Here is a 22713-nt window from a genome sequence, read left to right on the forward strand (position 1 = left end):
TTCACCATTGTGCCTTAGTCATTGACTTCAATACGGAGAAGTGAATTTGAATATTGCAATAGAAAAGCAAACAAATGAGGTTCTGAAATGAGAAGCTTTTGTCTCTACATGTGTGTGTGTGTTTGAGAGACAGACAAAATGTGCTGGACTTTGACCTTAATGTCATTGTGTACAGAGTCAGCTCACACCTATTTACACAGATCATCAGAAATTTTGTCTCATAATTTTTTATGTTAAGCAGTCTATTTTCTATGGAAGCCACTTTTCACTTTCAATATGAGTATGTTAAATAATTTGAGCACATTTGGCTGTATTTTTATCAATATCAATAAAATGTATCTGAATTCACCCTATATATTGCACTTGTATATTGCATCTCACATATTTACATAAAGTAGCTGCCTTAATATTATTACTACAGTATGACTGGGATGTTTCATGGCAAGTTCACATGAATCGCTTTGAACTGCATGTTAAACAGCAATCAGATATATTTTCTGGGCCAATGCATGTCTTTTAAAGACTCACAATAATGTCTTGTTTGATTTGCTTGAGTATGAAAATAAGTTACATTCAGTCAGGTGGAAAACATGAGGTTAAAAAGGTCTTCCGTGTTTGAAAACATTTTAAGGATTTTTTTGGAATATTCAAAATTAAGTGTCAGCGTAATTAAGTCTATTATAATAAACATTAATTAGGAAGAAAATACTAGTTTTGTGATAGGGGACAGTAATTGTTTACAAATAATTAAATACAATTAAACATAAATACAAAATAAAAACGTAAAATTGAAAAGAAATAAAAAATGAAATACTAAAACTGCAGTTTATTTGACTCAATTTTTGAGTTCCTGTCGTGAATACGAATGACGCTGAAACATTTACGATGACGTAAATAATGTGCGCCGCAGGAGTGTAGTGTTGACATGCGACAGTTGGTGCCAGTGACATGTAGTTATCAGTATAACTATGGTCATTCATTGAGTCTCTGATGATAATATTTTTTCTTTTTTTTTCTAACATAAACTTAACATAAACATTAACGCAAACCAAACATTGTCGCAAAGGAAAATAGATATAAAACGGCTGAACTCAGATGATTTTGCAGTGTCATATCAATAACAGTCATGATGGATGAGAAATGGGGATTGTTTACCTTTTCAACCTGTAAGGATTTTTGATTAAAATAAGGTATGTGCCCACTATATCTCATGTTTACCTAAATCATATGAATATTATCCATAGATTAGATTTAGTACGATCATTTATTAGTTTTAGATCGGTAAGAATGTAATAATTACACAACTGACATCTAACTGTGTTCTGTGTGGAAAACCTTCCTTTATAACATAATTTTTTTCAATGGATTTCAGCTGAAGTACCTCTAAAGGAGTGTATCTTCAGCAAATTGTTTTTTTGTTTTTTTTTATTATATGTTAATTACTAAGAACATAATGTTTATTGCCATACCATGTGCCAGATGTAATTTATTTTAGAGCTTAGAGGTAACTACTTAAGCATTAATGGGCGTGTCTTTTCAGATCAAGTTGTTTATTATCTAATGTAAAGTGACGTCAGCTTCCCTTTACGCTTTTGTGATTCAGCTGATGTCCAGGCTAAACGTCACCGTGGAGGATGAGGAGAAGGAGAGATGCCCAGCTGCTGCTGCCAGTGACACCCCACACTCCTTACCTCAGAGGTCTGGATTAAATACTATTTCAACTTCCGTTGTGTGATATATGTTAGTTTACTGTGGTTTGCATGTGTAATTGTGAAAGAATACTCATGCATTTTTTTTGAGCGTCAATGAATTTATTTTCAATGTACCTTATTTTTTAAAAAAAACAACACATTTGTTCTAAAGAACAAGTTAAGTATAAACTCTATCACTGTGACATTTTACCCCACAGACTGGATTTGGAAGCATCCGTCTTCACTATGGAGACAAGCCCCTCCCCTTCTAGCAATGGGGCAAACCTCCTGTCGTTGCCTTGGGAGATAGTTACCCAGATAGCCTCACATCTCCCAGCACAGTGTGTCATTAATGTGCTGCCACAGGTAATCGCTTCCAAATTCAAAACACATTTAGAAACCAAAATTGATTTTTTCCCCCAGTAATTGTGCAGGTTGTTGGGCCTATTCATTTTTACTAATATAAATGAATTTATAAATATTAATAATAATGCTAGTACATTTCAAGATGTGACTTTAAGTCTGTTTACTTTTGTTTGATTGTGTTCAGAGATCCCATTAGCTTTTGGTTTAAAAGTTTGGGGTCAGTTAAATGTTTTTGAAAGAAGTCTCTTTTGCTCATCAAGGCTGCATTTATTTAATAAAAAATACAGTAAAACAGTAATATTGTGAAATAAAATTACAATTAAAATAACTGATTTCTATTTGAATATATATTAAAATGTAATTTATTCCTGTGATCAAAGCTGAATTTTCAGCATCATTTCTCCAGTCTTCAGTGTCACATGATCCTTCAGAAATCATTCTAATATGCTGATTTGATGCTCAAGAAACATTTATGATTATTATCAATGTTGAAAACAGTTGTGCTGCTTCATATTTTGGTGAAAACTGTGATACATTTAGGATTTGTAATGAATAGAAAGTTCAAAAGTATTAATCTTTTGTAACATTATAAGTGTCTTTACTGTCGCTTTAGATCAAATTAAAGGGTTAGTTCACCCAAAAATGAAAATAATGTCATTTATTACTCACCCTCATGTCGTTCCACACCCGTAAGACCTTCGTTCATCTTCAGAACACAAATTAAGATATTTTAGTTGAAATCTGATGGCTCAGTGAGGCCTCCATAGGGAGCAATGACATTTCCTCTCTCAAGATCCATAAAGGTACTAAAAACATATTTAAATCAGTTCATGTGAGTACAGTGGTTCATTATTATTATTATAAAGCGACGAGAATATTTTTGGAGCGCCAAAACAACAAAATAACGACTTATTTAGTGATGGTCGATTTCAAAACACTGCTTCATGAAGCTTCGGAGCACAAATGAATCAGCGTGTCAAATCATGATTCGGATCATGTGTCAAACCGCCAACGGCTGAAATCACGTGACTTTGGCGCTCTGAACCGCTGATTCGATACACTGATTCATAACGCTCCGATGCTTCCTGAAGCAGTGTTATTAAATCAGCCAACACTAAATAAGTCGTTATTTTGTTTTTTTGCCGCACCAAAAATATTCTCATTGCTTTATAATATTAATATTGAACCACTGTACTCACATGAACTGATTTAAATATGTTTTTAGTGCATAAATGGATCTTGATAGAGGAAATGTCATTGCTCCCTATGCAGGCCTCACGGAGCCATCAGATTTCATCAAAAATATCTTAATTTGTGTTCCGAAGATGAACGAAGGACTTACGGGTGTGAAACGGCATGAGGGTAAGTTTTCATTTTTGGGTGAACTAACCCTTTAATGCATACTTTCTAAGTAAAAGTATTCATTTCTTAAAGGGGACCTATAATATCCCTATTATAAGATGTAATATAAGTCTCTGGTGTCCCCAGAATGTGTCTATGAAGTTTCAGCTCAAAATACCCCACAGATCATTTATTCTAGCTTGTCAAATTTGCCCCTATTTGGGTGTGAGCAAAAACACGCCGTTTTTGTGTGTGTCCCTTTAAATGCAAATGAGCTGCTGCTCCCAGAAGAGGGCGGAGCTTTAACAGCTCAAGCTTCAGTTGCTCAACAACAACAAAGCTGGAGAATCTCACGCAGCCAAAATGAGGATTGTCAGTAACAGTGTTCACTCAGGTGAAAAAAAAGTACATTTCTATAATGTACTTAAAGTGCTCTATTTTCATGCACTGAGTTTGTACTTAATATACTAAAACTTATTCTTTAGTACTTCTTGAGATCATCTTAAGAACATCTAAGTGTACTCAGCTGTGCTATTTTGAGACACCATGAAATATGAACTAAAATGTGCTTTTAATATACTATCTCTGTATTTAAAAAATGTATTTAGCTACCACTTATAATACATTATGGGTTCAAATGTACTATAAGTATCTAAAAATATCTTTTAAATACAGAGATAGTATATTAAAAGCAAGGCAAGGCAATTTTATTTGAATAGCACATTTCATACACAATGGTAATTCAAAGTGCTTTACATAAAGAAGAACCAAATACATAATAATAAAAATGGAACGCTCATGGAAGAGTTAGGAAGTTTCAGGGAGTTTTTTGTTGTCCGTCAGAGCGGATCTAAACGGATCTTCCTCACATGTCAGGACCGTTGTCTAGCTCACCTGTTTAGGCACTTCGAACTGATACACAAAGTATCAATCTCCCCTTTTGCCAAGACACCTCAAACTGCACCACACAGCCCTAATCACCCTTTCTGAGATATCTTAACTATGCACTACAGCTCACATTTCCCCTTTGGAAAGTGCCCTAACCAATGTTTTGATTTCCGGAATGTGTTAATCAAATCCCCTTAGAAACCCCTTCCACGTATCGCAGAGTCAGATAGGCCAACCGTCGTGGTTTGTCCCCTTATCCAAATTTACCAAATTTTAACCTAATCACAAATGCTTACTTCCTAATTCTCCCAACTCTTTCAACCAGACAGCAAGATTTAAAATGCATTAAAAGTCAGAAATAAAAAAGCACATATATATATATATATATATATATATATATATATATATATATATATATATATATATATATATATATATATATATATATATATATCATGCTGTCTCAAAATAGCACAGTTGAGTACACTTAGATTGATGATCTTAAGAAGTACTAAAGAAGTACTAATTTTTAGTATATAAATTAAAAAAATTGTGCATGAAAATAGAGCACTTTAAGTACATTATTGAAATATACTTTTTTTTCACCGGGCAGCCTTACATTGTTCAAACCGGAGACTAATGGAGGGAATCAGTAAGAAGTTATAACTTTAAGAATGTATCTGGACATTTCTGAGCGGTTAGTGGATAAATTTATGCAGTTGCTGTGGAGTCGATTCAACTCATCGACTAGCATGTGCCGTCATGCTCATTTGTGAAGCAGTCTGGTGTGAAATGATGGCATGGTAACATCACTCAACTACAACAACTCTTCCTCTTCTCTAAAGCGGCCCAACATGGCCTCACCCCCTTTGTCACGTGTTCCCGGGGGCGGGGTTTATGTAAATTTTGGGGTTTGTGATGTCTCTAACCTGGGAAGAAGCTCGTTGTAGTCCCTACTAGCCGTTTGTTGTAGTTCTTAAACAGCAAATTCTTTTAAAGAAAATATCTCCCTTTGCATTGAACTTTGAGCATCGTAACTTTGCAGATGTTGTTTGTGCTCAAACAGCAACATTACACACTAACAAGTTAAAGAAGTGAAATCATAATCAAGAACCCCTTTAAAAAAGCTTTTGAATAATAGTGTACATCTCATTATCATGTATGCCTCTTTTGTTTAGGTATGTCAGACGTTGGGAAAAGTTGCAGAGGATCGTGTGATGTGGCAGCTGAGGGCTCAAAATCTCTCAGGTCCCAGAGCACTATTCCCAGTCGGGCCAAAGGAGGATTTTGATTGGTCTAAGGCCTGCTTGGAAATGGAGCAGCTGATTGGCTGCTGGACAGGGCAGGCGAATCGAGTGGATAAGGAAGAAGCAGAGGGTGAGAGACAGGAAGAGGCGGCTGGCGGGGCGAACGGTGAAGTGCCGTTAGCTGAGGGGAACTTGGAAGACATGCAGCTGGATGTTGATATAAATGGTGCAGCGGAAGTAGGAGATGAAAATGTGCAAGTTCAATCCCAGAATGCCCCTGATAGTCCCCATCTGATTGAGTCGTCCTGCACTCCTTCACCCTTGGAGCACATCATCCTTCCGTCTGGCCACATTGCAGATGTGAATTGTGTCCTTTTGCTGGGAGGAACAGGGGCGTTGTGCGCCTCCGGCTCTAGGGACAGAAATGTTAACCTCTGGGACCTTCGAGAGGGCTCCAGAGGCACGTTAACGCATACTCTAGGGGGGCGTGGTACCATTAGTACCCACCGGGGCTGGGTGTGGTGCCTGGCGTCGAGCGGACCTCTGCTGGCATCAGGCTCGTTTGACAGCACCGTGAGGCTCTGGGATCTTGAAGCCGGAGGAGCAGAACGGGGACTCATCCAGTGCAAAGCTGCTGTTTTATGTCTGTCCTGCGAGAGGGATATGGTGCTGGCAGGAACACATGATCAGAAATTAAGCATCTTTGACACCCGTGGTAAGTCAAAGTTCAGCCGTTTTCTTGTTATCTTAATGCACATTCCTGGACTGATTGCGAATGATTTATTGGTTGTGAATGATTCACATGTGAACAGTGTCATTTTAGTTTTATTTAAATATTATTAGTATATATTTATATTTTGAATTAGCTTTTATTTTTGATATTTTCATGTTTAATTTTTATTTTAGTCATTTTGTTATGTGCTTTTGTCAATTTTATTAGGTACATATAAGTTTTTTTTCATTTGATATTTAGATGTTATTTTATTTTAGCTTTATTTCAGTAACTGAAACAATTTTGAATAATTTGTTAACAATAACAATATCACATGTAAATAAATTTGTAATATTTATTTAGATTAATATTCATGCTTAAAATCCTAAATTTAGTGATAAATGGCTGTTGCAGTGTTTAATATGAAAATAAATTCATTTATAATATGTACAGTGACCTAAAATGTATTTGGACAGTTAAGCCACAATTAGAAATGTATAAATATATTTGCATTATAAAAAAAAAAAAAAAAATCTAAGCTTGTGCGCTTTATACTCACAAATGACAGAATAAAAACTTCCGTTCACCAATTAGGACAAACTTTGTTTAGTAATGAACTGGTAGGATAAATTTCCGATTCCACTTCCTGTAAAATGAAACTATAGTTCAAAAGTTTGGCGTCAGTAAAATCATCTTCTTCTTTTATTTAGCAAGGATGCACCAAACTGATCAAAAGTGTTAGTAAAGACATTTATAATGTTACAAAAGATTTATATTTCAGATAAATGCTGTTCTTGTGAACTTTCTATTCATCAAAGAATCCTGAAAAAAAATGGTTACCACAAATATTTTAAGCAGCACAACCATTTTCAACATTGATAATAATAAGAAAGGTTTCAGACGAAACTTTATTCAAAAATGTACACTCCTGTGAAGTCTATGACAGGGTTTGTACAAAGTGCTTGAAGTACTTGAATTTGACTTTTTGAAAAACCCTTGAAAACAGCCATATTTATAAAAAGGTACTTGAAAAGCGCATATATACAGTACAGTCCAAAAGTTTGGAACCACTAAGATTTTTAATGTTTTTAAAAGAAGTTTCGTCTGCTCACCAAGGCTACATTTATTTCATTAAAAATACAGTAAAAACAGTAATATTGTGAAATATTATTACAATTTAAAATAACTGTTTTCTATTTGAATATATTTGACAAAGTAATTTATTCCTGTGATGGCAAAGCTGAATTTTCAGCATCGTTACTCCAGTCTTCAGTGTCACATGATCCTTCAGAAATCATTCTAATATGCTGATCTGCTGCTCAAGAAACATTTAATGTGTACAATTGTAAAAAATATTTGTGTACAATATTTCTTTTCAGGATTATTTGATGAATAGAAAGTTCAAAAGAACAGTGTTTATCTGAAATCTAATCTTTTGTAACATTATACATGTCTTTACTGCCACTTTTGATTGATTTAATGCATCCTTGCTGAATAAAAGTATTCATTTCTTTAATTTCTTTTAAAAAAAATAAAAATAAAAATTCTTACTGACCCCAAACTTTTGAACGGTAGTGTATAATGCTACAGAAGCTTTGTATTTCAGATAAATGCTGTTCTTTTGAACTTTCTATTCATCAAGGAATCCTGAAAAAAAAAGTACACAACTGTTTTCAACATTGAAAATAATCATAAATGTTTCTTGAGCAGCAAATCAGCATATTAGAATGATTTCTGAAGGATCATGTGACACTGAAGACTGGAGTAACGATGCTGAAAATTCAGCTTTGCCATCACAGGAATAAATTACTTTGTCAAATATATTTAAATAGTACACAGTTATTTTAAATTGTAATAATATTTCACAATATTACTGTTTTTTACTGTTTTTTTAATTAAATAAATGTAGCCTTGGTGAGCAGACGAAACTTCTTTTAAAAACATTAAAAATCTTAGTGGTTCCAAACTTTTGGACTGTACTGTGTGTGTATATATATATATATATATATATATATATATATATATATATATATACAGGGCCTGAAATTAACACCCGCCAACCCGCCAAATGCGGGTAGATTTCAGCTGTGGCGGGTAAGAAAGCCACTCCCACTAGCCACTTTGGCGGGTTGAATATAATTTCAGCCTACAGCCAAATGATCGTCGAAGATCGTCGTAGCACAAAATTACAATCCAATCACACAATTCGTTATTTATGTGCAGTTAGTGAAGGAGGGTTAGGCAGAATTGCGCTGAATGACACACAACAGGTGCGCTCTCTCTCTCTCTCTCTCTCTCTATCGCGCGCGCGATCAGTTCTCCTCGCGCCTGAATAGTCAAATACACGTGCACACAGATGTCTAAATGTCCATCGTGTGGAGTATCTCGCGTGAATACAGTCGATCATGGCTTAAGTGAACGTAAACAGGTGGGTAATAACTGAATATGCGTCAGTTACGTCCATGAATTCAGCAGCCCAATTAAATAGGCTTACCTGTCTGTCATTAATGTTAATCAAACAACAAAAGATGTTAAATAAATGTAGGCTATATGTTAAATAAACCTAGTTTATCTGGAAAAAGATTATTTTTAATTTACTATTGTTTTTGTAATTAGCTTCTTTGTTCTTTTATATAGCCTAACACAAATAACTTATAAAATTTCTCATATTAGCCCATGCTCATATTGTCCACCTCTTGCCCACCTGTACATACCAGCTGATATACAATGTAGTCTTGATTTGGGTGGTCAATCTGCATTTAAAAGTTTGAAAGGGTTTTAAATCTTCTAAATCAAGTAAAATGACTCGAAATAAAGTAATTTAAGCATAACAAAGTCAACTTTAATCATATAAAATGTAATTTACCAACATCAAAATTGTGGCCAGTGAAAATGCTGAGTGGCTAGTAACTTTGGAAAACCACTAGCCACAGTGGCTGGTGAGCAAAAAAGTTAATGTCAAGCCCTGTATATATATATATATATATATATATATATATATATAATATGAAATTAGTTTTTAAATACAATCATTTCATGGAAAATTAATGCTGCAGCCCATCTGATATAGATATAGAGCCATTTTGTATGTGATATTGCTCATATATTTTCAAGTATATGATACATTTTTCATTCTTCAGGTCAAATTGAAATAAGAAAAGTTTGAATGAAAAAAGTGATATCTTTCTCATAGTATTCTTTCAATGGTAAAGGGGATTTCCCATGACTGGGACAGCACTGGTCAGATTCAGCTTCACCCAGTAGCCTCTTTGCTTGTCAGTTGTGCCTTATAAGGTGTTGTTCAAAGTTAAAATAATTTCCTTGTTTACAACCTTGCTTGTTCCAGAATGAATCAGCATTTTTTTAATGTCTACTGACTGACCCACTCATAAAGTCAGTCCCTTGCTGCCACCTACTGGTGAAACTATGTAACCTGCACAGATGTCTTTGATAAATCCCATCAACACGCACATGGTTTCTCAATGCCAACTATGCCAACATTATAATATAAAATTATTGAATAATAGCCATTATAAACTTTGCATTTAATATATATATTATTAAATAATTTTAAGTTGTATTTTGGATATCTGTAATTTGAGTTTAAAAAAAATCCTTAAAAAATAATAAATATTTTTAGTGCAAACCAGTCATTAGATCACAATATAATTACTTTGTTATTAGTTACATTTAAATGCTTTACATTAAACAAATGAAGTGAAGTTTTTTTTCTGTTATTACATCTTTTAATAAGAATCATATAAGAAGTTTATGCCCTCTTTCTATTTGCTCTTCTGTGCACCAAAAACTCTGTTAATGTTCCCACAGTCATTGTATACTTTGCATGTGCTGCACTTTATTTGTACCATTTTGTTTTATTAGTATATTTTTATTTATCTATTTACCTTTTTTAGAATTTGAAAGATTTAGTTTGATAAGCGAGATCTCTGATTGTAGTGCTTGAAAAGTCCTGGAACTTTATTTTACAGTATCTGTACGAACCCTGCATGTGCCCATTGGAGCTGTAATTGTTAGCAACTGTCATTTATGTGTTACAGCTGCAGATCCATTGGTGAAGAGCCTTCGTCTCCACGGTGATGCTGTGTTGTGCCTGGTGTCAGATGACCAGTACATTATATCAGGCAGTAAAGACCAAACCGTGGCTCTGTTCGACCGCAGGGCGGGGAAGCTCCTGCAGAAAGTTCAGGTATGAAGCTAGAAATAAAATAATAAATAACACAATCCTAACCAGCAGCTGTCAAAGTCTTGTCCCTCTTTGCATGTCTACAGCTGAGCTCCTACCTGTTGTCGGTGTGCTACAGCGGTCGCGAGGTGTGGGCCGGGGATAACCGCGGACTCGTGCACAGCTTCTCCATGCACAACAGCCGCCTGACGCCCATATCCCACTTTAACATCCACCGTTCACTGGTCACAGGTGTACACTCTTCTCCTGGCACTCTCTACACATGCTCCTCTGACCGCACTATCAAGGTGAGTCCTCCGACAGTCACTAATATGTTTTACTGACATTTATCCAAGGTTATCAGCAGCCCACATCTCTTATTCCATGCAGGTCCACCTCCCATGTGCTCCACCACAGACACTGTGCACCCTTCACCATCAGGCAGGAGTTAATGGGGTATGATGACATATTTAACCATGAGTTTTCTCTATATTGATGCCTCATTTTTTTTTTTACATTCCTCTCAAGCAATCTTATGGGTGGGCAGTTTGACAAATCTTATATCTTATACACTACTGTTCAAAAGTTTGAAAGTTTGAGTTTTTTTTTTAAGGATTAGTTCACTTTAAAATGAAAATTAGCCCAAGCTTTACTCACCCTCAAGCCATCCTAGGTGTTTATGACTTTCTTCTTTCTGATGAACACAATCTGAGGTATATTAATAAATATCCTGACGCATCTGAGCTGTATAATGGCAGTGAGTGGGATCAGCGAGTATGAAGCTCAAGAAAGTGCCTCCATCCATCATAAACATACTCCAGACAGCTCCGGTGGGTTAATAAAGGCCTTGCGTTGAAAAGCGATGTGTTTGTGTAAAAAAATATCCATATTTAACAAGTTATGAAGTAAAATATCTAGTTTCCACCAGATCTCCTTCCGTATTCAGCTTTCAAAGAAAGCGTAAAACTCTCGCAGTTCAAAAAGCTTACGCTACATCCTACACCTTCCCTATTCAACTTAAGGAAAAGCTTAACTGTCGCAATGTCAGTTACGCACTTTACAAACTAACATCGCCAACTACTGGCCTGGCATGAATAATACAGCATTTTAAATAGTTTTCGCATAGTTTCCGTGTGAACGGGGATCATTTTTACAACGTTGACGTCTGTGCAAGAAAAAAAGCAAAGGCAAAACTTTTCTGTTTTTAGTACATCGTTGTTGTGTAAACGTGTTCTAGATATTTGTTAGTAATTTGCACCTTGATATTCAGATGTGCATCTACTATTTTGCCATTATTTATTGCATCATGGTAGATGTGAATGTGCCTTTTTTAGATGATCCAGTGAAATAAGTATTTTTATCAAATGAATGATACTTAATCTCATTTCATAGACTGTTTTTATTTGGAATTTGATGGATGCAAACCAAAAAAAATGTGATTATTCAAAACAAATGATTTGTCTGGAAACAATGCAAAATTGACTTCACAACACTTTAATTAAAAGAACACTCCACTTTTTTTGAGAATAGGCTCATTTTCCAACTCCCCTAGAGTTAAACAGTTGAGTTTTACCGTTTTCGAATCCACTCAGCCGATCTTTATCCACTTTTAGCATAGCTTAGCATAGTTCATTGAATCTGATTAGACCGTTAGCATCTCGCTCAAAAATGACCAAAGAGTTTCAATATTTTTCCTATTTAAAACGTGACTCTTCTGTAGTTACGTCATGTACTAAGACCGACGGAAAATGAAAAGTTGCAATTTTCAAGGCCGATATGGCTAGGAACTATACTCTCATTCTGGCGTAATAATCGAGGAACTTTGCTGCCATAAATTGGAAAATGAGTCTATTTTCAAAAAAAGTTCCTTTAAAAAAGACTCAAAACACATTATAAATCTGATTGGATGAGCCACGTTTAAAGCCATCATAAAATAGATATACAATGGTATATGGCTGACACATTTTTTACCAGTGCACAGTCTATATGGTATCTAAGTGCTGAGATGAATGTTTGAATGTTAATCTTTATGCCTTATCAATATTTGTGTTGGATTATACCACTATTACTCTTATCTAAGCGTTATCTGTACTGCCAGCAATGAATAAAGGCTCGTCCTTTTCTCTTCCCAGTTAAGTGTTGAAGGAGGAACGCTGGCCATCGCCTCTGGTGACATGAATGTGGAGGTTTGGAGGCCCCGAATCTGAGAGTTTAAAAAGCATTTGAATCCAGGGAACAACAGGAACCGAGCAGTTCTTTAACTCTGTATTTCTAGCAATTTACCAATGCATTATACATTCTTGTGTTGCTCTTATTGGGGAAAAGATGAAAGCTGTCTGATACATGTTTGTAGAAACAAAAACTTGACATTCCCAGTTGTCCATGGATCTCCATGAAGGGTTCGCACTACGATAGCACACTAAACATTTCAGTGCCTCGTAACAGGAACACCACTACTGTTTTCTTTACAACTTACTTTATATTTGTTTCCAGTTTGCTTGTGTGATCATTACTTGAAATTTCAACAAAATTGATGTTAACAACATACTTAGACTGAAGACATGCAGTGAATTCTGTAGCACATCTACAGTATAATACAGTGAAGTTAAATGAGTACAAACAAGAATCATTATAAATCAGTTTTCAGTATTTAACTCCCTAGATATGTAAACTAGGAAATCGATTATTAAAAACTGGTGTGATTCAGTTTGTTTACTTGTCACTTATACAAGTATACAGTTTAGAAATGAGGCACCATGCCTTAAAATGAATGCACTGTGAGAGAACACTTCAAGACCAGAACAAATTACTAGTCTAATTTAAAAATGTTGATATTTATGATTTATTTATAATTACTGCAGACAGTGCTGTGGTATTGCTCTGTGACTGACTGAATGTCCTGTGAACAAAATCTCTTTTATTGTTTGATTGCTGATTGTTTTTGTTTTTTTTAAAGCTTTTTAAATGTACAATTTGATAATTCAGTTGTATTTGTCAAGGTGTCATTTCAACACAAATAAAAAGGAAGATTGGTGGTGATTACAGTAGCTGTAAGGCGCTGCTCACAGCAGCACACATGTCTTCTTGTCTTTGAACGGGTTGGAGGACGCGGCGATCCCGGTGAGCAGCGGATCGGCTCTCCTGTGTTCCTGACAGTACTGAACAATCTGCTCTGCTGCTGCCGAAATCTGACAAACACATGCCAACATATATATTATACACTGCCCGGCCAAAAAAAAAGTTTGCTGTTTGGATTTAAATAGGCAAATGCTTAAGAGTTTGTGAGTGGATCATTATTGCTGTGATTATTATGTTTCTAGCATGTTATATGATTGGCAACAGTTGATTGAGTGTGTAGCTTTTCATGTAGGAAGACACATCATAATGGCGATAACAGCACATTTATTTAAAAGCAAGAGTTTTGGTGAAGATCTTGTATTAACAATGCAAGAGGTGAGCACTCTGTAAAGTCTCCTCCAGCACATCCCAAACACTTTCAATGAATTTAAGGTCTGGACTCAGAGGTGTCAATTCATGTGTAAAAATGATTCTTTATGCTCTGTGACCCATTCTTTTAAAATTTTAACCCTGGTTAATCTTGTCTTTGTCATCCTGGAATATGGTCATGATGTGTCTTCCTACATGGTTGTTTAATGAATGAAAAGCTTCACACACCATCAATTAGGAGTAAAAGAACAGCTGACAAACATGATAGAAACATAATAATCACAGCAATAATGATCCAGTCATTGATTCTTGAAGGGTTAGTTCACTCCAAAATGAAAGTTCTGTCATTAATTACTCACCCTCGTGTCGTTTCACACCTGTAAGACTTGCGTTCAATAATGACATAATTTCATTTTGGGGTGAACTAACCCTTTAAGTATTTGCCTATTTAAATCCAAACATCAACTTTTTTGTTTTGTTTTGGCCACACTGTAAAAATTAATGCGCTCTATCGATAAAATTGCGGCAACTGATTACAAGCAATATTATTAATTAAATTCAACATATAAGAATTGAGTTCTAGAATTAATCAAATTAATTCCTTAAAGAGTCAACCATTTAAAATGTATAAAATTAGCAAACACCATAACAAAAACCACAAACTGACATAAAAACAGTCAAACTGCCCAAATAAATGAAACACACCATAATGGTGACCAAACATTTTCAATAACATCAACATCTAAACCATTGTTAATTCTTGTGTTTCTCTTTCCTTCAGTGATTCTGCTTGTTATCATCAGGTGTCTTCAATGTTGGCAAAAAATAATAAATTAAGAGTTTTAGATTCATCTTTGATGTCTGTCTGTTATTCAGATATTTTGTTTAAATTTTACTCGTTTTAAATGGTTGACATTTAATAAATTAATTTGATTCATTCTAACTTAATTCTATTTTTTGAATTTAATTAATAATATTGCTTGTAATCTGTTGCCAAAATGTTATGGAGTAGATATAACGTATTACTTTTTACGGCAATGTATTACATCATATTATATTCAGTGTTAGGTTTAATGCATTACAAAGTAATTCATTACTGTAATTTACTTTTCCCATGAAAAAGTAAAGGATTACTCCTTTTCCTGTTACTTCTGATGCAACTGCATTAAATACTATTCTAAGTAAAAATAGTGGATTTAACATCAAATTTTAATGTCTAATGTCAAAATGATTTTTTTTTTTTTTTAATGTAAGCTCCTTTTTAATAGGGAGAATAATAATTTGAAGGATAATTTAATTAAAAGAGCTGTTTTATGTCTATCCTTGTATTGTTTAACTGATCAAGGCTGATATGAGATTTAGAAAGTAATTAGTAATAAGCAATGCAATACTTTTTAGAGGGAGTAATTAGTAATTACACTGTTGAAGATGTAATTACTAGTAGCTAATTAATAACTTTTTTTGAGTGACTTACCCAACACTGATTACACTCTCAAAATAACAACCACTCTAAAAAATGATGAGATCAGACAAACAACAACTGAAAATGAGGGCTATATAATATACACACAGAGAAAAACACTGGGGTCTAAACAAGATGTGTAACACATGAGGGCAAATCAAAAACTATAGCAACTGCTGAACTAGTGCAAAGGAAACATGAACTAACTCAGAGACTGAACAGGAAACAGTGCAAATCAAACAAAATCACAACTCAAACCCAGAAGAGATTTACAATTATATTATATTACAGCCATGCATATACCATAAAAGAAGTGTTGTAGTTTATATTATGATGGAGTGATGAATGCATCTCACCTTGATTCTCTGTAGTTCTGTCTCCAGTCTCAGCTGCTCCACGGTTCTCCTGGCCTGAAGAACGTTATTACTGCAGTATACGTCCATCACTGCTGCTCAACCTTAGACTTCAACCTGGAAAATATGTATAGAGCATAACATATAATTTTTTAACTATCTATGAATGGATAATTGTGTCTGGTAACAGCTATAATTCTACCTCAAGAGTCCATTTGTTTTTTGTGTAGAGCTCAAATGTTCTTGTTTCAGTGAGGAAGAGCAGGTGTCCAGATTTTGGAGGCATTTATATCTCAATGGGATGTTGAACCCCTCCATCCTCCCGCACAGACGGACACACACACACACACACTGCTGGAAGCTTCAAAGGTCCTGTGATGTGGTTGAGTTCTGAGGTCACATCAAAAGTGCCAGAAATGTCATGAAAGTTCAGTAGTATTTGATTTCACTCTGGTGGTCATGAAGCCTTTCTTGAATGTGTTTAGCTGTGTGCACAGAAGCTTTATCGTCCTGAAATACTACAATATTATATGTGAACAGAGTTTGAGGAATAGTGCTCATGCAGAGCAATCATATGCATTTAATCAGTTATTCTGTAATTTGCAATTTACCTAAGCAATTAAAAATAGTGCATATTTCAATGTCTCAATTTAAATGTAAGTTATATTACAGTTATATTAAATTACCAATAATTGACAGATTTTATTTAGTAAAAATCAGCCAAAAACTGATTAATTTGCAGGTGCCACTTCGGCTACACTTTACTTTAAGTTGGCCTTGTTACAGTATAATTATACATTTCAATACTGAGTAATAACAATTAACTGCATGTACTTACTATATAGGGTTAAGGTTAGGATGAGGGTTTCGTTTAGGGTTAACTGCATGTAATTATGCATAATTTATAGTTATTACTACAGTGACTATATGTAACATTGTAACAATGACACTGTAAAATAAAGTGTTACCGCCACTTCTTGCTGTATTTTATTGTTTAACTAATACATTAGTGTTTTTATGGTCAAAGTACACAAACATCTTAAATATATAAATCTTATGTTAATACTAATACTAATACATGTTTTATACTAAAATATTTTTATTTCTATTGATTTTATTTTGTTATTTTTCTGATATATAGCCTACTGCTCATTGACAATTAACCATGATCTAACTGAAATGATCTAACTGTATTTGTACAACATTAACGTCACCATGATACCCTGTTTTTATGGTACAGTCTCGGCATATACATAAAACAGAAGGAGGTCACTTCGGTCACTTCGCGTTTTGTATTTAGTTTGTACCGCCGCGCTTGCCGTAGTTGTTTAGAACATGTGGATGCTCAAGTGTGCGGTGCTGTGAGTGAGATCAGCGATAAACTACATTAACAAATTACATACTTAACAGCTGGGGTGAGTGGAATATTGTTTTAGAGATACAAATAAACAGAAAACAAATAGAATAGTTATTTATTTATCTTTGCGTTATGTAACACTTGAGATCAATTTTTGACACTTGAAATTCTGCGATGCCTTCAAACTGTTTTGAGTAGATAACATTTACATGATTTGTTGAAGAGAGCTGTGGTAGTATATGAATTGTACCATTGTAAAACCATGGTATTCTTTGAATCTCCATATAAATACCATAGTAAATGATTACTGTAGTCATTCAGCACCAATGTTCGCTGTCTGTACCCTGGTAAACTGTATTAAACTAGTGTGTATAGTAATATAAGTAATATAAGGTGTTTTGTGGCGGTAGATCAGGCTGATCATGGCCCATCAGGCTCCCTCTGTGGCGAGGGATGCAGTTTTAAAGGAGAGCAGCCCTCTGCCGGAGGACATGCCCCAGATTATAGGTTATGACTTCAACCAGGGAGTGGATCATAAAGCCCTGCTGCAGTCCTTCCTCACCACGGGCTTCCAGGCCAGCAGCTTCGGTCAGGCCGTGCTGGAGATCAATAAGATGGTGAGCGACTGCTGCTCTCTCCTCTCACTAACTCAAACACGGGTTATACTTTATTAAAAATATTTTTGCAGAAACCATGATGCACTACCATTCAAAAGTTTGGAGGAAAGAAAGAAACAATGAGAGAAATTAATACTTTTATTCAGAAAGGATGCATTAAATTGATCAAAAGTGACAGTAAATTTTTAATGTTACAAAAGTTTCCCAAATATTATGAAGCAGCACAACTGTTTTTAACATTGATAATGATAATAAATGTTTCTTGATAATAAATCATCATATTAGAATGATTTCTGAAGGATCATGTGACACTGAAGACTGGAGTAATGATGCTGAAAATCGCAGAAATAAATTACTTTTTTTTTTTTATATATTCACATAGAAAACAGTTATTTTAAATTGTAATAATATTTCACAATGTTACTGTTTTTACTCTCAAATAAACTGAGCACATAAAAGAATATACTGTATATATATATATATCCCTCACACCTTCAGCACTCATACATCCCTATATACTGTAAGAGCTTTACTCCCACTGAACTTTACTGTGGGAACCAGGTACTTCTCACTGTACTCCTCCTCTAGCAACACCATAACATTTTGGATGCTGTTAGATGCAAAATGATTGATTTGGTCTCATGAGACCAGAGTATTGATTCACACAATCTATATTTTGTAAATATGGCCTTTGGAAATGGCTAACTGACTTTATTGGGCTTTGGCTACAGTAGTTTGTTTCAGTGAGAACAACCATGAATGTCATTTCTGCAGGCTGCATCTTACTCTGTGAGATAAACAGTCACTCTTCTGGCTCTGAGACACTCGCTTGGTATTTCTCCTGCTCTTTATCTAGCAGAAAAATCCCTCATCACTAAATGAAAGCTTAAAATGAAGGCCTGATTATTTCAGGGGCCTTGTCACAAGTCTTAAAGTGTTACTTTTGCTATATTTTCACACTTAAAACAATGATTTGGTAATCTTCTTGTACCACTGTCCTCTTTTGTGCTAAGAAATAAGTCTCCTGACAGTTCTCTCCCAAGTGGTTTCATTGTTGTCAGCATTAAGTCTGAGAATGATTCAGTGGGATATATAACACTTTTAATTGTCAAGAAATTACTTCTCTTTAAATGTGTTGGTTCAACATACTTACTTGTTGATCAAACATTTCCTTAAACTTACACCAGGAAATTTTTATTTTGTTTTATTTAGTAACTTTTAGGAGGGTGTACTCATTTTTGCTACACAACATTTTATCACCTTGATAAGAAAATCTTATTTTCCTGAATACTTTTGACATGCTTCTTTGGTAATTGATTAAGCAGACTTGCTGGAACATTATATCTCTAAAGAACCCTGACATGTCTAATAAGTAATTGAGTAATTCCTGACTTTCAGAAGTTTGCACTGTATATGCCATGACATCAAGTGTTTGAGCTCCAGCATTGCTTCTTTATGTGTGTCTGTGGTGTGAGTAGATAGAGAGGAGACTGGAGCCAGTGGAGGAGGAGCTCGAGGGCTGCGATGATTCACATCAGTCTGGTTCGGGATGCACCATCTTCTTGGGCTACACATCAAACCTGATCAGCTCCGGTGTGCGAGAGAGTATTCGCTACCTCGCACAGCACAGAATGGTACGACCACCCCAGTCACTTTGAATAAGCACTATTATGCTTTTTGTTTTATTTCAGGTCTGCCACTATCTGTTCTCTTCTTATGAAGTGAAAAGAATCCATTTCATTTCATTTTTGTAGGTAGATGTAATAGTGACCACAGCAGGAGGGATTGAAGAAGACTTTATAAAATGTTTAGCACCCACTTACCTTGGAGAGTTCAGTCTGAAAGGCAAAGAGCTACGACAGCAAGGCATTAATAGGTAAGAAAACGGTTCCTGGTTAGATGATTGTGGTGTTTAAATGCATTTATTAATAAATGTAACTATACTTTATCTCATAGAATAGGTAATCTCCTGGTACCAAATGAAAATTACTGTAAGTTTGAAGACTGGCTGATGCCTATTCTGGATCAAATGGTGCTGGAACAAAAAACAGAGGTGAGTATTTTTTTTTTTTTTTTTTTACTTTACTGTATTAAAATGAGTAAAAAAAAAGTTAAAGTGGTTAAATATTTTGGACTAAATGGTGCTGGAACAAAAAATAAATATATATATATATATAAATTTTATTTGAAGTGGCCTAGCATTTGGCTTGCATATTAAAGTGTGTGTGTGTGTGAGAGAGAGAGAGAGAATGTGCATTATTGTTAAATGTTTTTCTTATATTTTATTTTATTAAATTAGGGTGCTAAAATATTTGTAAATATTTAATTATATTTTCCTTTACTTTATTAAATTGGGCATTTAAATATTTGTAAAAATGCCTATTTTGGACCAAATGTTGCTGGAACAAAAACAATGGTGAATTTTATTTTATTTTAATTTATTTAATTTTATGTATTTTATTTTATTTTATTACGTTGGGTGGTTAATTATCTGTAAAATTGTCTATTTTTGACTAAATGGTGCTGGAACAAAAACAGGGGTGATTAAACAAAAAATAATATTTTATTTTATTTGCTGTGCCCCAGCATTTGGCTTGTATTGGCTTCTTTTTTTTTTTTTTTTGAGTGAGAATGTGCATTATTGTTAAATTGTTTTTACGTTTTATTTTATTTTATTAAATTATGGTGGTAAAATATTTGTAATTTTTTATTTTATTTTATTTCATTTCATTTTGGTTAAATACCAAATAGTGCTACAACAAAAAATTATTTTATTTTATTTGCTGTGGCTCAGCATTTGGCTTGCATATTAAAATTCTTTTGTAAGTGAGAATGTGCAGTATTGTTAAATGTTTTTACATCAGGGCACACACTGGACACCCTCCAAAATGATCCACAGACTTGGCAAAGAAATCAACAACCCAGACTCTGTGTACTACTGGGCTTATAAGGTAATGTTTGAATTAAAGACATATAAGTCAACTTTATCAGTCCTTCCTCAAATTGAAATATTACTGATTGGATGATTGTTTCAGAATGACATCCCAGTGTTTAGTCCCGCTCTCACCGACGGCTCATTGGGTGATATGATCTACTTCCACTCATATAAGAACCCTGGACTAGTGCTTGACATTGTGGAGGGTGAGTCAATCTGGAGATTATTTCACAAATGGCATTTGTCATTTCATTATGACGATTTTGTATACTTCAGATATTCGGAGGTTGAACAGCAAGGCCGTGTTTGCCAAGAGCACAGGGATGATCATTCTGGGTGGAGGTCTCGTCAAACATCATATCTCCAACGCCAATCTCATGGTAATCATATGAACCCAAAAAAGCACAATGATGCAGACTTTTCCCAAAAAGAAAAAATTCTCATGGGTTTTTTCGTGGCTCTCAGAGGAATGGAGCAGATTTTGCGGTGTTTGTCAACACTGGGCAGGAGTTTGACGGCTCTGATTCCGGCGCCCGGCCAGATGAAGCTGTCTCTTGGGGAAAGATCCGCATGGATGCTTCTCCTGTAAAGGTAAGATTCATATGTTAGCATGCTCTTCAGTCACATCTGCCATATTCTTCTTATCTGATGCTGCATGTTATAAATATCACATACATATGATGATCCGGTTAACTGTGCTGTTGTGTTTCTGTGCAGGTTTATGCTGATGCTTCTATAGTCTTTCCACTTTTAGTGGCTGAAACTTTTGCACACAACGGCAACAGGTTGATCAAGGAGAAGAAGAGCGATTGATGGTGCTTTTCTCTTGCAAAACCTATTTAAACACTTTACCCCTCATCTCTCTCTTCCTGTTTGCTTGTTTTTCTGTGCAGATGGTTTGAATGCTCTATTGAAATTCATAAAATCATGGCTAATAGTCCATTTAAACAAATATTGACATCAGTGTTTCATTTGTATATTATGTAGAGGTTTTATGTAATTTTCTGTCAAGTGTTTGTGTCAGGTAAAATATGTTCAAAACAAATTTCCAAGGTTATATTTACAGTTGTTTCTTGAGCTCACTAGTTTTTATATTTAATTCTGTACCTAATTCAGAAGGTACAATGTTTGTTTTATTGTATTTCATCCCTCGTTGTGTTGAGTACTACTTTTATCTGCATGTTTGTTCTCTCCATTAAAAAAATATGGTAAATGTCACCATGAAGAGTACATTTATTCCATAACCTACATTACTTAATTATTACATGGCTGTTAAAACGCATGGATATGAATGGAATGAGATTAAAGAATTTAAGAAAATTTCTGTGTATGTAATGTATATCTCTTAATGTATGCATCTTTATTGTTCTATCACTTTAAAGCCACCAGAGGGCAGTTGTGATTCACTACCAGTAATCCATCGGTCTCCCAGTCCCTACTGTACATTGATTTACTTCTTTTGGCCAGGAGTGTATAAACAGTTTATTTAATTACAGTGGGAAACTGTAGAGATTTATACTGTTTTTAGCTGTTCTGTGAAAAGCGGTAGTCGAGATGTTAACGGCATGTATTGTGATAACATTTGCTCAGCTGTAGTAAGTGTACAAATCAAGTGTTTTGACCTAAATGTCAATGACTTATTGAATGTCTTGGTTCTGTTAGCCTAGTTTCGAATTCTTTTTTGCACATTTGAACTTTCAGTGATAAGTAATCTATCTTGGCCTAAATAGTACCTATCTGAAACCTGCATGCAAAGCCTGTCATTGTCTCGTTTTCGTTTCTTGTTTTCTTCTTCTTTTTTTGTAGGTCAATTTTCTAGGTGTATTCAAGTACATGCAACATGAAACTGAAACTCGTTTAAATATGTATATTGTTTGGCAGAATGGTTTTCATTTTACTTCATTTTCACATTAGCATTTAGCAGCCACTGCCAACTTGAGTTCAGCTTGGAATGATAATAATTCCTGTGGCGGAATAATGATTCATAAGCTTGCGATTCAGTATGATTCATTTGGATAAATACATGAATAGGCAACATCAAGGAAAAAATCTCTCTACTAATGTTGTACACTATACAGGGAACCCTGTTATTAAAGGATAAAAATAAAGACTTT

The 22713-nt window shown here is 34.7% G+C and overlaps 3 protein-coding genes across 4 annotated transcripts; 2 read left to right on the top strand and 1 right to left on the bottom strand.

Annotated features, from left to right (window-relative positions):
• The first annotated feature begins 908 nt into the window (after nt 1-908).
• On the top strand, nt 909-13475 carry fbxw9 (F-box and WD repeat domain containing 9). The gene is made up of 8 exons (XM_048187775.1): nt 909-1190; nt 1604-1698; nt 1910-2057; nt 5465-6248; nt 10304-10452; nt 10536-10736; nt 10819-10884; nt 12561-13475. The coding sequence occupies exons 2-8, from the start codon at nt 1607-1609 to the stop codon at nt 12633-12635; spliced, it is 1515 nt and encodes a 504-aa protein (XP_048043732.1). The 5' UTR covers nt 909-1190; nt 1604-1606; the 3' UTR covers nt 12636-13475.
• Nucleotides 13476-13482: 7 nt separating this feature from the next.
• On the bottom strand, nt 13483-16278 carry gng14 (G protein subunit gamma 14). Its single transcript, XM_048187842.1, has 3 exons — nt 15893-16278; nt 15694-15807; nt 13483-13616 (listed from the first exon to the last, which is right to left on the bottom strand). Exons 2-3 carry the CDS (start codon nt 15778-15780, stop codon nt 13491-13493), a joined length of 213 nt encoding a protein of 70 aa, XP_048043799.1. The 5' UTR covers nt 15781-15807; nt 15893-16278; the 3' UTR covers nt 13483-13490.
• Nucleotides 16279-16947: 669 nt separating this feature from the next.
• Nucleotides 16948-21919, top strand: dhps (deoxyhypusine synthase). Of its 2 annotated transcripts, none has more exons than XM_048187787.1 (10): nt 16948-17105; nt 17458-17664; nt 19143-19298; nt 19419-19540; nt 19621-19717; nt 20529-20615; nt 20700-20805; nt 20876-20979; nt 21065-21190; nt 21317-21919. In XM_048187787.1, the coding sequence occupies exons 2-10, from the start codon at nt 17470-17472 to the stop codon at nt 21410-21412; spliced, it is 1089 nt and encodes a 362-aa protein (XP_048043744.1). In that variant the 5' UTR covers nt 16948-17105; nt 17458-17469; the 3' UTR covers nt 21413-21919. The 2 variants fall into 2 exon arrangements, with proteins under 2 accessions (XP_048043744.1, XP_048043753.1); XM_048187796.1 differs by having other exon boundaries at nt 16976-17105; nt 17463-17664.
• Nucleotides 21920-22713: the final 794 nt, after the last annotated feature.

This window comes from Megalobrama amblycephala, linkage group LG1, assembly GCF_018812025.1.
Source record: "Megalobrama amblycephala isolate DHTTF-2021 linkage group LG1, ASM1881202v1, whole genome shotgun sequence".
Taxonomy (NCBI): domain Eukaryota; kingdom Metazoa; phylum Chordata; class Actinopteri; order Cypriniformes; family Xenocyprididae; genus Megalobrama; species Megalobrama amblycephala.

What these genes read in the sequence shown, in the direction of transcription:
- fbxw9 (XM_048187775.1), top strand. Translation starts at nt 1,607, where the DNA reads ATGTCCAGGCTAAACGTCACCGTGGAGGATGAGGAGAAGGAGAGATGC. An exon ending in TCATTAATGTGCTGCCACAG is followed by an intron (nt 2,058 to 5,464) that starts GTAATCGCTTCC and finishes TCTTTTGTTTAG; the next exon opens with GTATGTCAGACGTTGGGAAA. An exon ending in ATCAGGCAGGAGTTAATGGG is followed by an intron (nt 10,885 to 12,560) that starts GTATGATGACAT and finishes TTCTCTTCCCAG; the next exon opens with TTAAGTGTTGAAGGAGGAAC.
- gng14 (XM_048187842.1), bottom strand. Translation starts at nt 15,780, where the DNA reads ATGGACGTATACTGCAGTAATAACGTTCTTCAGGCCAGGAGAACCGTG. An exon ending in CAGAACTACAGAGAATCAAG is followed by an intron (nt 13,617 to 15,693) that starts GTGAGATGCATT and finishes TGTGTTTGTCAG; the next exon opens with ATTTCGGCAGCAGCAGAGCA.
- dhps (XM_048187787.1), top strand. Translation starts at nt 17,470, where the DNA reads ATGGCCCATCAGGCTCCCTCTGTGGCGAGGGATGCAGTTTTAAAGGAG. An exon ending in AGTGCTTGACATTGTGGAGG is followed by an intron (nt 20,806 to 20,875) that starts GTGAGTCAATCT and finishes TGTATACTTCAG; the next exon opens with ATATTCGGAGGTTGAACAGC. An exon ending in TGGATGCTTCTCCTGTAAAG is followed by an intron (nt 21,191 to 21,316) that starts GTAAGATTCATA and finishes GTTTCTGTGCAG; the next exon opens with GTTTATGCTGATGCTTCTAT.